The 13,208-nt window shown below is 56.0% G+C and overlaps 1 protein-coding gene across 7 annotated transcripts in view; it reads left to right on the forward strand.

Moving 5' to 3' along the window:
• Positions 1 to 9,312, forward strand: part of HPCAL1 (hippocalcin like 1) — a 123,729-nt gene extending 114,417 nt beyond the window's left edge. For all 7 annotated transcript variants that reach the window (XM_074393936.1, XM_039463701.2, XM_074393949.1 and 4 more), the window contains exons 3-5: positions 1,903 to 2,302; positions 5,089 to 5,194; positions 8,466 to 9,312. In XM_074393936.1, coding sequence (XP_074250037.1) covers positions 1,925 to 2,302; positions 5,089 to 5,194; positions 8,466 to 8,563 — 582 coding nt within the window. In that variant the 5' untranslated portion in view covers positions 1,903 to 1,924 and the 3' untranslated portion in view covers positions 8,564 to 9,312. The remainder of the gene's footprint in view (positions 1 to 1,902; positions 2,303 to 5,088; positions 5,195 to 8,465) is intronic.
• Positions 9,313 to 13,208: the final 3,896 nt, after the last annotated feature.

The following is a 13,208-nucleotide window of genomic DNA, read 5'->3' on the forward strand; positions in this document are numbered from 1 at the left end:
AATTGCCTGAACCCAGGAGGCGGAGGTTGCGGTGAGCCGAGATCGCGCCATTGCACTCCAGCCTGGGTAACAAGAGCGAAACTCCGTCTCAAAAAAAAAAAAAAAAAAAAAAAAAAACCTGGGCTGGGCTGGGCATGTAGGCTCATGCCTGTAATCCTAGCACTTTGGGAGGCCGAGGTGGGCGTATCACTTGAGGTCTGAAGTTTGAAACCAGCCTGGCCAACATAGTGTAAAACCCCATGTCTACTAAAAAGACAAAAAAAAAAAAAAAAAAAAAAAAAAATTAGCCAGGCTTGGTGGTACCACTCTGTAATCCTAGCTACTTGGGAGGCTAAGAGTTGGAGGTTGCAGTGAGCTGGTATCACACCACTGCAGACTTTAGCCTGAGCAACAGAGCGAGACACTGTCTCAAATATCAAACAAAAATCCTGGGATGGGGGCAGAGAAGAAAGGAAGTGGTGGGCAGTGTGGGTGGTCTGTTTTTACTTTTCATAATGGAGAGCTGGTAGTGGTACCTACTGTTTAGAATTCAAACATAGATTTCAAAGTGGTTACCTCTGGGACTAGGGTAAGAGACACCTTTTCCTCATTCTTCGTGTGCTTCAAAAATTATCATGCCCTGTGTATATGTTAGCTGTTACTGTAAGAAAATAGTATGAGGTGGTGCAGTGACAGCCGGGTCAATGCCGGTTAATCAGTCTTGCATTCAGGCCTCTTGGAGAACCGCCCTAGGGGATGGTTTTGAGCAGAGCGCTTCCTCATTCCCACAGGTGCCTCATTTTATCCTGGTGCTGTTCAGAACATCACTTACTGCCTAGAGCTAATTCCAGATTCTCCTCCCACCCAGGGCAGTTTATCAAAGGCAAAATAAAGAGGGTGGGCTGGGCACAGTGTCTCACACCTGTAATCCCAGAACTTTGGGAGGTCAGAGGCGGGTGGATCACCTGAGGTCAGGAGTTTGAGACCAGCCTGGCCAACGTGGTGAAACCCTGTCTCTACTAAAAAATACAAAAACTTAGTTGGGCGTGGTGTGCACGCCTGTAATCCCAGTTACGCGGGAGGCTGAAGCAAGAGAATCGCTTGAACCCGGGAGGTAGAGGTTACCGTGAGCCGAGATTGCCCCACTGCACTCCAGCCTGGGCGACAAGAGGGAACTGTCTCAAAACAAACAAACGAGCAAAATGAAGAGGGTAGGGGGGTGACTCCCTGAAAATTTGCAGATGCCTCTTCTAAAGATAAAAACATAATGTGGTGCCTGAAAGAGGGAAGAACTGCTCCAAAGAGTCTGGGACGCGGCTGACGTGGCCACTTTGCCCGCAGCTGATGAGGGGATCAAAGTAAGAACTGATTCGAATCTTCGCCTCTTGTACAACCCTTGGTGGGCACTGGATGATGCCTCATTCCCCTGATTTTAAGTTGCATTTTTTTCCCCGGCATGTCCACATTCTCCAAGTCAGAACGTGTCCTGCAGTGTGAGGGTGGTCTGTCACGGTTTAACTGGGGTCTGTCTCCCGGCCTTCTTGGTGCTCCGTAAAATAGTGGCACACCTTCCGATGGGGGACCGGGAGGCGCCGAATCACAGGGCTTACACAGCGACGGGCTCATTTGTTCTCTCCGGCACGCGGCTCGGCCCGGTTCTGTGTCATGGGGGGTGTCCCTGGCTGACCCCCTGTTCCGTGTCATGGGGGGTGTCCCTGGCCGACCCCCTGTTCCGTGTCATGGGGGGTGTCCATGGCCGACCCCCTGTTCCGTGTCATGGGGGGTGTCCCTGGCCGACCCCCTGTTCCGTGTCATGGGGGGTGTCCCTGGCCGACCCCCTGTTCCGTGTCATGGGGGGTGTCCCTGGCCGACCCCCTGTTCCGTGTCATGGGGGGTGTCCCTGGCCGACCCCCTGTCTTGCAGGTGCACGTCGCCGCCAGCAGCCATGGGCAAGCAGAACAGCAAGCTGCGGCCCGAGGTGCTGCAGGACCTGCGCGAGAACACGGAGTTCACCGACCACGAGCTGCAGGAGTGGTACAAGGGCTTCCTCAAGGACTGCCCCACCGGCCACCTGACCGTGGACGAGTTCAAGAAGATCTACGCCAACTTCTTCCCCTACGGCGACGCCTCCAAGTTCGCCGAGCACGTCTTCCGCACCTTTGACACCAACGGCGACGGCACCATCGACTTCCGGGAGTTCATCATCGCGCTGAGCGTGACCTCGAGGGGCAAGCTGGAGCAGAAGCTCAAGTGGGCCTTCAGCATGTACGACCTGGACGGCAACGGCTACATCAGCCGCAGCGAGATGCTGGAGATCGTGCAGGTACCGCCCCCAGGCCCGAGTCTCACTGCGGGCCAGGGCCCCTCCCGGCTCCCAGACCGGGGCTCTTTTTTTTTAAAGACAGGGTCTTGCTCTGTCACCCAGGCTGGAGTGCAGTGGCGCGATCTCAGCTCACTGCAGCCTCTGGCTCCTGGGCGCCGGTGATTTTCCCACTTCAGCCTCTTGAGTAGCTGGGACTACAGGCGCGCATCTCCATGCCCTGCTAATTATTTTGGTACTTTAGCGGGGAGAGAGAGGTTTTTGTCACATCATCCAGGCTGGTCTTGAACTCCTGGGCCCACCTCGTGGAGAGTGCTGGAATTACAGGCGTGAGCCAGCATGCCCAGCCTTCCGGTATATTTTATGTTCACTTGACAGGGTCTTTCTTGGCCAGGTTGCTACCTGGGGCATTTTTTAAAGTGAGCAGTTGTCACCTGACAGCAGATCTTTGCAAAGAGCAATGGTGAAAGCCAACGTTTATTGATCACTTGCTGTACATCAGGCCCAGCTGGAGCACGTTGTTCAGTTTTCGTCTTCATAACCTGATGACATGGGTCATTCTCTGCATTTTACAAAGTCTGAGGCTCTAATAGGTGAATTTTTTGGAGATGGAGTCCCACTTCGTCGCCCAGGCTGGAGTGCAGTGGCACAATCTTGGCTCACTGCAGCCTCTGCCTCTTGGGTTCGAGATTGTCTGTCTCAGCCTCACGAGTAGCTGGGATCATAGGCACGTGCCATGGCCGCCAGCTAATTTTTGTATTTTTAGTAGAGACAAGGTTTCACCATGTTGACCAGGCTGGTCTCGAACTCTTGACCTCAGGTGATCTGCTCACCTCAGCCTCCCAAAGTGCTGGGATTACAAGCATGGGCCACCGTGCTTGGCCAAGAATTATATTATCGCTGGGATCCTTGGCACTTGCAAGGGGTACCTGCCAAGACCTTGGGAAAGCCCTATACTTGGGAATGCAACAGATAGCTTGTGATGTCCCCAGGAATGTACAGTCATAAAGTAAAACTGAAGTAAAACGATCACAAGAATCAGCTCAGCACACAAAGGACATCACTTTATGAAGCATCTCTGCCTTCATGCCTATCAACAGCTCTAGCAGGCAGGGCCGTGTTTCAGAAGGAAACCAAGTACCTGTGTGTGTGTGAGAGAGAGTAGAGAGCGCAGAGCTGCCCCTCCCTGGCACTCCCCTGAGTGCCTCCCTGAGCCCGGGAGCATCCAGTCTAGACTTCCTCATGGCCAAACCTGTAATCCCAACACTTTGGGAGGCTGAGGCTGAAGGATCACTTGAACCCAGGAGTTTAAGACCAGCCTGGGCAACGTAGTGAGACTCCATCTCTACAAAAAAATTTAAGGAGTAGCAGGGCATGTTGGCATATATCTGTAGTCCTGGGTACTTGGGAGGCTGAGGTGGCAGGATTGCTTGAGCCCCAGAGTTTGAGGGTGAGCTAGGATTGCACAGCTACATTCCAGCCTGAGTGACAGAGTGAGACCCTGCCTCTAAAACAACCAAAAACAAAACAAGAAAGAAATGGAACTCTTCAGAAGCTGTAGTCCCATGGTAGGGAACCTCAGGGGTAGGCCTCCAGCAGCGGGTATCAGATCTGTGAACTCCTGCTCCAGCTGCAGCCCACCTTGGTAGCGAGCGGCCCATTTCCCACACAGATGGTTTTCACACCGCAAGAGGAAATTAACACAGGTTTGGGGATCTCTGCTTCAGTCGCCACTTTCTGGCTCTTAGCTTCACACAGTGGCAGAAGTAAGAATTCTGTTTCCCAGGAATCGCCCACCCTGTCCCTGTGTGTTAACCCTCGCCCTTTGCAAATCAGCATGGCTGTCACTGGCTGAGCAGAGGCTTGGCCAGAACCTGGAGGCTCTGGTAGAACTGTTCAGAGCAGCAAGGAGCAGCCACTTCTGTCTGAACAGGATCTCGCTTTTCAGCTCCCAAACCAAGTCTTCCAACCCTGAAAGCCTTCCCCCAGTGCCATTGATGGCTCCCTGGCTGGCGGGCTGGTGTTTCTCATAGGACACTTGGTTGCTACCTCTTCTCAAAATGAGAAAATGGTCTGTTGTCTCAGAAACAACACTTTTACATGGAGTGCTCAGAGAATCCCACAGCAGTGCCATGCCTCCCCATGCATGTCACTGCTCAGCGGCCACTCACCAGCCCCATCACCATTTCCCCTCTACACTGACCAGCAGCGGGGGCATGCGCCCCAGGCTGGGCCACTCAGGCAGAGATGCACAAAGAGACCAGCAGCTGGGCTGAGCCCACGGCTGCAGTGCCCCAAAGAGGCCATGGAGACCCAGGGCCACAGGTTCCTGTCCTGTCAGGGACTGGTGATGGGCTCTCCCTGCGAGTTTCAGGGGCTCAGTCTCTTTTAAACTGCAGGGTAACAGCCACACAGTAAAATGCACATGGCTCAGCGGGCAGCATGGCGAATTTCATGCAACTCTGCCCATGTGACCACCACCCTCCCTCAGCATTCCCAGCCCCCAAGAGGGGCACTCAGGCACCTTCAAGGCACTACCCCCCAGGCAGAAATACCACCGCCCTCACCACCTCCCAGTAGAGCCATCCTGCCAGCTCTGCTCTTGAATTTCACTTAGACACCAGTGATGTTCACTGGGAAACATTCTCCCCACTGGGGAAGGGTCCTGAAGGCCACCAGGAGCCCATGACCTCTCCAAGCCTTGTCATAGGCTGGGCAGAAGCCCACCCTTGCTGCACCTGCCCAAGCCATCGGGCCTCTGAGCACACTGTCCTTGCCCCCGTCCACAGGCCATCTACAAGATGGTGTCCTCGGTGATGAAGATGCCAGAGGACGAGTCCACCCCGGAGAAGCGCACGGACAAGATCTTCAGGCAGATGGACACCAACAATGATGGTAGGGCTGGGGTAGGGGCGGGGCTGCGTGTGTCCTCCAAATGTGTTTGGGTCGCCCCCCGCCCCCCGCAGCTTCTTGGTCTCCTGGCCCACCTGCCTGGTGCTTGCCATGCCCAGGGGAGGGCGGGTTACAGTTGGGATACCCGTGCTGCGCCCGGCCCCTCTGTGTGGCTTTGTGACACTGGGCATGTTGTGGCCCCTCTGAGCCACCGTCTCCCCACTCGTAGATCAGGACATACCTATATTCCTGCGGGTATGTTTAGGGGCAGGGAGGTAGGTGTGCTGGCAGCCCTGAATCTGGAGGGCTTGGGATCAGAGGATCCCAGATGGTGGGGTCCTGGGGTGCTGGCCATTGCCTCTCTTGCTGCCATCCTGAGAGAGGAGGCTGCCCAGATGGCCTCGGTGTCCAAGGGGAGCTGTCAGGATGGACACTGCCACCTTGTCCGCCTGCAGCAGCTCTGTGGGGACTCAGCCCCACTGCACAAATGCAAGTCTCACGCTGGTGGGTGGCAGCAGTGGTGACGAGGCCGTGCCTCGAGTGCCCTCCTCTGCACTGGCTGTGGCAGCTTCCAGTTCTGCTCTTCCTGCTGGCTTTGTTGAGGGCAGCCACAGCACCAGGTTTGCTTTGCTTTTGAACAATAAAGAAATGCAATCTTAAGAAGAGAAAATACTCCCTGGGTTGTGCTGGAGAATAAAAGATAAGCGAATGCCCAGGAAGCCACTCCGGAAAGTGTGGAGTGCAGCCCTCGGTGAGGTCAGCACGGCCCCAGCGGGAGACGGGCTGCGGGGGAGTTGCAGGCAGCAAAGATCGTTCCAGGCAGCCAGGTCACCATGTTCAAAACACATGCACGCAGAAAGCAAGGCTGCCTGCTGCCCGGCGCGGCCTTCGGGCTGATAGGAAACGTGTTTTCCACCCTCCAGCCTAGGAGGGCACCTGTTGCTGCTCTCCCAAGGCTGTTCAATCCTCGTGGGAATGGCAAATCCAGTCCTACCGGGTTGTGAGGTTTCAGCGAGACGATGCCATAAAGCTCTTAGCAGGGTTTGCACTCCACAAACAGTGGCTGTTGTTCCTGACTTCAGTGTCCCTGGGGAAGCCACCCATGGTCCTGCCCGAACCTGCCTCCCAGCTTGGCTCTACCCACCTCTTCAGAGGGCGTATTCTAAGTTGTTTGGTAATTGGGATGGCATGTGATGTTGCTAATGTGCCTGCTGGGATGGAGCACTTCCTCCTGCGAGCCTAGGGGACCTGTCTGTCCCTGGAATTTGGGTTAAGGAGGGAAGAGTGTTACCAGGAAGGTGAGGCCACAGCCAGGGACCGGAGTTCAGGTTGTGGTCCTTAGCCCTCGAGGTTCCTCCAGGGACTGCTCGGGAGTGATGGTGCTCTGGAGGGGACCCCAGCTTCCCTGGCCACCCCGGCAGGTGCATGGCTGCTCCAGGCCTCTGGGCTGGGCCAACGGGCTTCCCAGGGCACAGGTATCATTAAAGCCACCCTCTCCTCAGCCTGTGCTGAGCAACCCCCTCTCCTGCCTGCCCTCCATCAGGAGGAGCCCCTGGAACCTTCAGCAGCTCCCTGGCATCTCAGCAGCCCTCCGGGTCACCCTGGGGCAGCTCCGGCTCTCCCGACCGGTGGTCCATCTGGGCTGGCCTGCGCTCTCTCAGCCTGGAACTAGGGGGCTGGGGTCAGGGACAGGAAGTGGGGCAGCTGGGGCTTGGCCCAGGGCTTTTGGGGCTGTGGACTCTGAGGCCCACACCTAGCCGAGGAGATGCCCCCACAGCTGGCTGCCCTGCATGGTCGGAGGTGGAGGGTGGGGAGTGGCCCATGAATGTCCTCACCAACCTTAAGGCTGGCAGCTTCTCTCTCCATTGGCAGAGGGTCCTAGGACTGCCTGCTGGGGACCTGACTGTCCCTCCCTTTCCCTGCCCATCCCTTGGCCGTGGGTATCGTGTGGGCTCCCTTGAGGTGAGCAGGCTGCCCAGGCCCCAGAGGCATTGAGTTTGTGCCCTGGAAGAAGCCAGCCTGCCGGAGCCCAGGCCAGAGTCCCATAAAGACATGTATCCCCGACTGCCAATGGGCTGGAGGGGCTGGATTCCCAGCAGGGTCCTACTGGGCAGGGGTGTCCTCCGCCCTGGTGCTGGGCTCAGTCCTCAGTTGCATCCCCCCAGTCACCTTTGAGATGGGTGTTCTCATTATCCCGCCTTCGAGACGAAGATCCTGAGGCCTGGAAACATTGGTGGCTTGCCATGAGCCAGAACCGAGAGCTGAGAGCCCGCCCTCCAACACGCCTTCCCCTGTGCTGGACCTGGCTGTGGGCGTCTGTGTTGCCTGCGCAGACATTTTGCAGGGCGCTCTAGTGATTCCACCTGACACAGCCTCAGACACACAGAGGGGCCGCCCCAGGGCCCAGGCTGCCAGGGCACAGCCAACCTCGAACTTCGTCCTTCCCCACCAGCTGGAGCCAGAGGCACCCCCTCCTGCCCTCGAGGCGATGTCCGCCTGGGCAGACTCCTTACGGTGTCTCCTGCTTGTGGACCAGCAGAGCCAGGGCTATGGTGACCACAGTGTGGGCACATTGACAGCGATGATGGGAGAGGGAGTGGATGGTCAGAAAACTTCCCCCAGCCAGATCACCTTACAGAGCCCCGCCCTGGCCCACAAGCCTCCAGAGGCCACTCTGCCCAGTGTGGAGTCACTGAGGCTGTGTCCTGGGAGAGGGAAGATGTCAGCAGCTCTGGGTGGGGAGGATGAGGGGCAGCTGATTCCTTAGCATGGCCAGTCTTTTTCTAGGTTTTCCTCTCACCGTATGTGGCCGACAGTGCAGAGCTTGAGCTCAGTCCCCCAGGCCTGAGCAGCAGATGCCAGGGAGGACCCGGGCTGTGCTTTGGGGGGCCACCAACCAGCGTGGCCTTCTCAGCCTGGATTTTGTATGGGTTAGAGGCAAATGCTGTATTTTTCTGCACAATGTACATGTTCCTTAATAAGCAAAACGTGGGGTGGTTTCTAAAAAAATGTATAGGGCCCTCATCAGCCATGTCCCTCTGTCCTGCTGGGTAATCCCTTTGAGTTACCCGATGTATTGTACGGAGCTGGGAAAGGAAAAAGGATTTCTTTCTGAAATGCCTATAAAGTGAGTGGAGACTGGACATCGTCAGCTTCAAGTTGGCTCAGGACTTTCAACAAAGGGGGTGTTCCTGACCTGAGAGCTGTCCCCATCTCTCTGGAAGCATAAAGAACAGTGAGCACTGCTAATCCTGATCTCTCCCATCCCCTGCAGGTAAGCTGTCCTTGGAAGAATTCATCAAAGGTGCCAAGAGCGACCCCTCCATCGTCCGCCTGCTGCAGTGCGACCCTAGCAGCGCCAGCCAGTTCTGAGCGAGCGGCCCAGACAGTGCAGAGGAACACAGGCTTCTCGTGCCGTTTACGCTTTGCTTGCAAGAGTGGATGCCCCGCCAGTCGCCTGCTGTCCCGGCCCCGGCCTGGGCCACACATCGCACCTACCTGGCCCGGCGGCTGCGCCTCCCTCCTCCGCCTGACCAGTGAGACCTTCCTCCCCTCACGCCCGGCCCGGTCCCTTCCAGGGCGACTCCCAGGGATGTGATGACATGCAGGATTAGTGTTCTTGGTTCCAGGCACCTCCCGGCTCACGGGGAGACCAGGCGGGACCTTCCGAGGCTGCGCCCGGCCAGCTCGTGCATTCTGTGATCCCAAGTGACTCCGTGGGAAGGGTGGGGACGAGGCGTCGGGAGGGTAGACAGCGAGCCCCTCCCGTGCATGGCTGCCCCCATTCACTTTCTCCACCACAGCCGCTTGCACGTATAGATCCTGTGGTCCCCTTTCTTTTAATATATAAATTATGTATGGTGAAGTGAAATGTAATGTGTAGGTCCCGTATTTAATGCCTCTAACTGCCTTTGAAGCGTGGCCCCCTGTGGCCCGTGACCCCCAAGCCTGGCTGTTGTGTGGTATTTATGCTCTCTCCGTCTGCCTGTTTCTAAGGAAATGCATGCGCGCCCTGAGCCCTGGTGACCCTCCTGTCCGTGTCGTGAATGCAGGCATTTGTGTCTGGTCTGTCCTCCCTGTTGATTGGTCTGGCATTTCTGGTATTAAAATGATACAGTAAATGGCATTTTTTGAGTTTCGTGTCCGCCCGCAGGAGCCCCATTCCTCAGGCCGTGGCCCCTGCTCACTCCAGCCAAGGTGGGTCTGCCGCGTGCCGCTGCTGTTGGTAAACCTGGCCCCTCCTGTGTCCCTCCAGCTGTCCCTGCGTCTATAAATCTTTCACAGCCTGTTCTTCAATATCTGCCTAATGCCAAGAAATATTCAGGGAAATAAACGATGACTGCTCTTGGCAGGTCTGACCATCAGGCTTCTGCCCCCTGCTCCCCCCGGGCGCTTCCCTCTCCTTCTCCTTCCACCTTCCAAGAGAGGATGGGTGTGGCCAGGGGTGCCGTCAGGCTGGCATGGGAGGTGGCAGGCCTGGTTCTCCATCCAGCCTTTGCCGCTGCCTTCCGTGCTTCTAGTCCCAGCAGCAGAAGGCCCAGCTGAAGCGGGGGTTGGTCTCACCTGCTGAAGGCTCTAAAGGCAGCATCACTGGGGGCCCCCAGGCATCAGCTGTTTTTGTGTTTGTTTTTGTTCTTAAGTGATGGGATCTCTCTATGTTGCCCAGGCTGGCCTCAAACTCCTGGGCTCCAGCAATCCTTTCACATCAACCTCCTGAGTAGCTGGGAGCTCGAGTGAACAGCCCTTTGCCCAGCTAACCACAATCAGCTTTTCACCTCAGACTGTCTCCCTGGGGTGCCCACTGTCGTGGTTCTGGGCAGTACGGCTGACACGGGAGGAGGTGGGGAGACAAGCAGCCTTGTCCCCTGGCCTCCCCCTGAGGGACTGGAAAACCGTCCAGATTCTGCCCACCGCCCTGTCCCCACCCGCCTCACATCTGATGGCTGAAACCATGGCCCGTGTTCACAAGATGGCCATGCGATGGCCATGGCTGGCTTCGGCCGGTCAAGATGGGCCCCTTGGCCTTGGAGGCACCCACCTCCCCCAGGGGCATAGGGTCAAGAAGGGGTGAGTGGCATTGAGGTTCTATTACCAGGATGGGCACCACAGTGTCTGCCCGCCTGCCTGCCGCTGTCGGCTCTTCTGTGCCTCAGTATCTTGACCGTAGGTCGGGGGAGCTGGGTGACTCAAGGTCACGTGTGCACAGTGCATGGCTTGGAGCTTGCCTCCCAGCAGGTCTTCAGCAACAGCAGCTCTTTTATTGATTTTATTCATTGTAATATTTTTTCAGACTCCATGCCTTTTTTTTTTTTTTGAGATGGAGTCTCACTCTGTCGCCCAAGTTGGAATGCAATGGCCTGATCTCGGCTCACTGCAACCTCCGCCTCCCAGGTTCAAGCAATTCTCCTGCCTCAGCCTCCCAAGTAGCTGGGATTACAGGCACATGTTACTGTGCTTGGCTAATTTCTGTATTTTTAGTAGAAACGGGCTTTCAGCATCTTGGCCAGGCTGGTCTCGAACTCCTGACCTCATGATCCACCCTCCTTGGCCTCCCAAAGTGCTGGGATTACAGGCATGAACTACTGCACTTGGCTACTCCATGCCTCTTTAAGAGAAATGATGAGTCTGTTTGCCAAGGGCCTTCTGAGTCAATGGCACTGCTAGAGCTATTTCATAGTAAAACTCTCCACGCACCCAGAGCCACCAAGCCTTGATGGGGGAACCAGGGGGAGTGCAGAGGCAGAGGCCAGGTGCCCTGGGCAGATCCACCTTGTTGCAAAGAGGCAAGGCAGTGCCTTTGGCAACACTGCCTCACCTGCAAGAATAGTCAGTGAAGGGCTTGAATTTTATAAAAATGTAACTGGGACTGGCAAAGGTTAAATCAAGACTGCTTGTTACGGGGAAGGCTCACTTATGATGGGGACGGTGTCCAACAGACACAGATGGGAATGACCACTGTATTAGTCAGGGTTCTCCAGGAATAGAACTGAGAGGAGGCATGCATAGATGAGAGGGGTGGTGGATGGATGGGAGGGCTGGGTGGGTGGATGGATGGGTGGGTGGATGAATGAGTGGGTAGGTGAATGCAGGTGGGTGAGTGGATGGGTGGGTGAATGGATGGGTAGGTAGATGCATGGATGGGTGGCTGGGTGGCCGGGTTCATGGATGGCTGGGTGGATGGATGGATAGATGAATGGGAAGGATGGATGGGTGGATGGATGGGCGGGTAGGTGGATGTGGGTAGGTGGGTGAGTGGGTGAGTGGATGGGTGGGTGAATGGATGGGTAGGTAGATGCATGGATGGGTGTCTGGGTGGCTGGGTTCATGGATGGCTGGGTGGATGGGTGGGTGGATGGGTGGGTGGATGGTTGGGTAGGTGGATGCATGGATGGATGGATGGATGCATGAGTGGATGGGTGGGTGAGTGGATGGATGGGTGGGTGGATGGATGGATGAGAAGGTGAGTGGATGGATGGGTTGGTAGATAGATGGGTGGGTAGATGGATGGGTGGGTGGATGGGTGGATGGGTGGGTGGGTGGGTGGGAAGATGGTTGGATGGATGAGTGGGTGAGTGGATGGATGGGTGGGTGGGTGGGTGGATGGATGGATGGATAGATGGATGGGTGGATGGATGAATGGATGGGTGGATGGATGGATGGATGCATGGGTGGATGCATGGGTGGATGGGTGGGTGGGTAGATGGATGGATGAATGGATGGGTGGATGCATAGATGCATGGGTGGATGGATGGATGAGTGGGTGAGTGGATGGATGGGTGGGTAGATGGATGGGTGGGTGGATGGGTGGATGGGTGGGTGGGTGGGTGGGAGGATGGTTGGATGGATGAGTGGGTGAGTGGATGGATGGGTGGGTGGGTGGGTGGATGGATGGATGGATAGATGGATGGGTGGATGGATGAATGGATGGGTGGATGGATGGATGGATGCATGGGTGGATGCATGGGTGGATGGGTGGGTGGGTAGATGGATGGATGAATGGATGGGTGGATGCATAGATGCATGGGTGGATGGATGGATGAGTGGGTGAGTGGATGGATGGGTGGGTGGATGGATGGATGGATGCATGGGTGGATGGGTAGATGGGTGGGTGGGTAGATGGATGGATGAATGGATGGATGCATAGATGCATGGGTGGATGGATGGATGGATGAGTGGGTGAGTGGATGGATGGGTGGGTGGGTAGATGGATGGATGGATGGATGGATGGGTGGGTGGATGGGTGGATGGATGGATGGATGGGTGGGTGGGTGGATGGATGGATGGATGCAGGGGTGGATGGGTAGATGGGTGGGTAGGTAGATGGATGGATGGATGGATGCATAGATGCATGGGTGGATGGATGGATGGATGAGTGGGTGAGTGGATGGATGGATGGGTGGGTAGATGGATGGATGGATGGATGGATGGATGGATGGATACATAGATACATGGGTGGATGGATGGATGAGTGGGTGAATGGATAGATGGGTGGGTGTGTGGGTGGATGGATTTATCATAAGGAATTGGCTTACATGATTATGGAGGCTGAGAGGTCCCAAGGAGACAAGCAGCCCTGTTCCCTGTAAACAGGAGTCAGCAAGCTGGGGACCCAGGAGGGCTAATGGTGTATTTCCAGTCTGAATCTGAAGCAGGGAGGAGGCCAGTGACCCAGCTCAAGACTGTGACTCAAAGAACAAACTCTCAGCCCTTTGTCCTATTCAGGCCTTCAGCCAAGTGGCTGAGGCTCCCCACATCAGGGAGGGCAATCTGCTTTACCCCCCCGGTTTTCCCATCCGTCACTAGTTCCAATGTCAATCTCACCCAAAAGCACCCTCACAGGCACACCCAGAATGATCAGTTTCCCCAAATGTCTAGTGCCCCATGGCCCAGTCATGCTGACACATAAAATTAGCCATTATAACCACCTCTGCACAGATGTGGAGGAGGGAGATATGGGGGTCCTGGTGGACCGTGCCCTACAAGGAGCTCACAGAATCCAGTAAGATTTATTCGGGAG

Source organism: Saimiri boliviensis, chromosome 1 (assembly GCF_048565385.1).
Source record: "Saimiri boliviensis isolate mSaiBol1 chromosome 1, mSaiBol1.pri, whole genome shotgun sequence".
In the NCBI taxonomy this organism is placed as follows: domain Eukaryota; kingdom Metazoa; phylum Chordata; class Mammalia; order Primates; family Cebidae; genus Saimiri; species Saimiri boliviensis.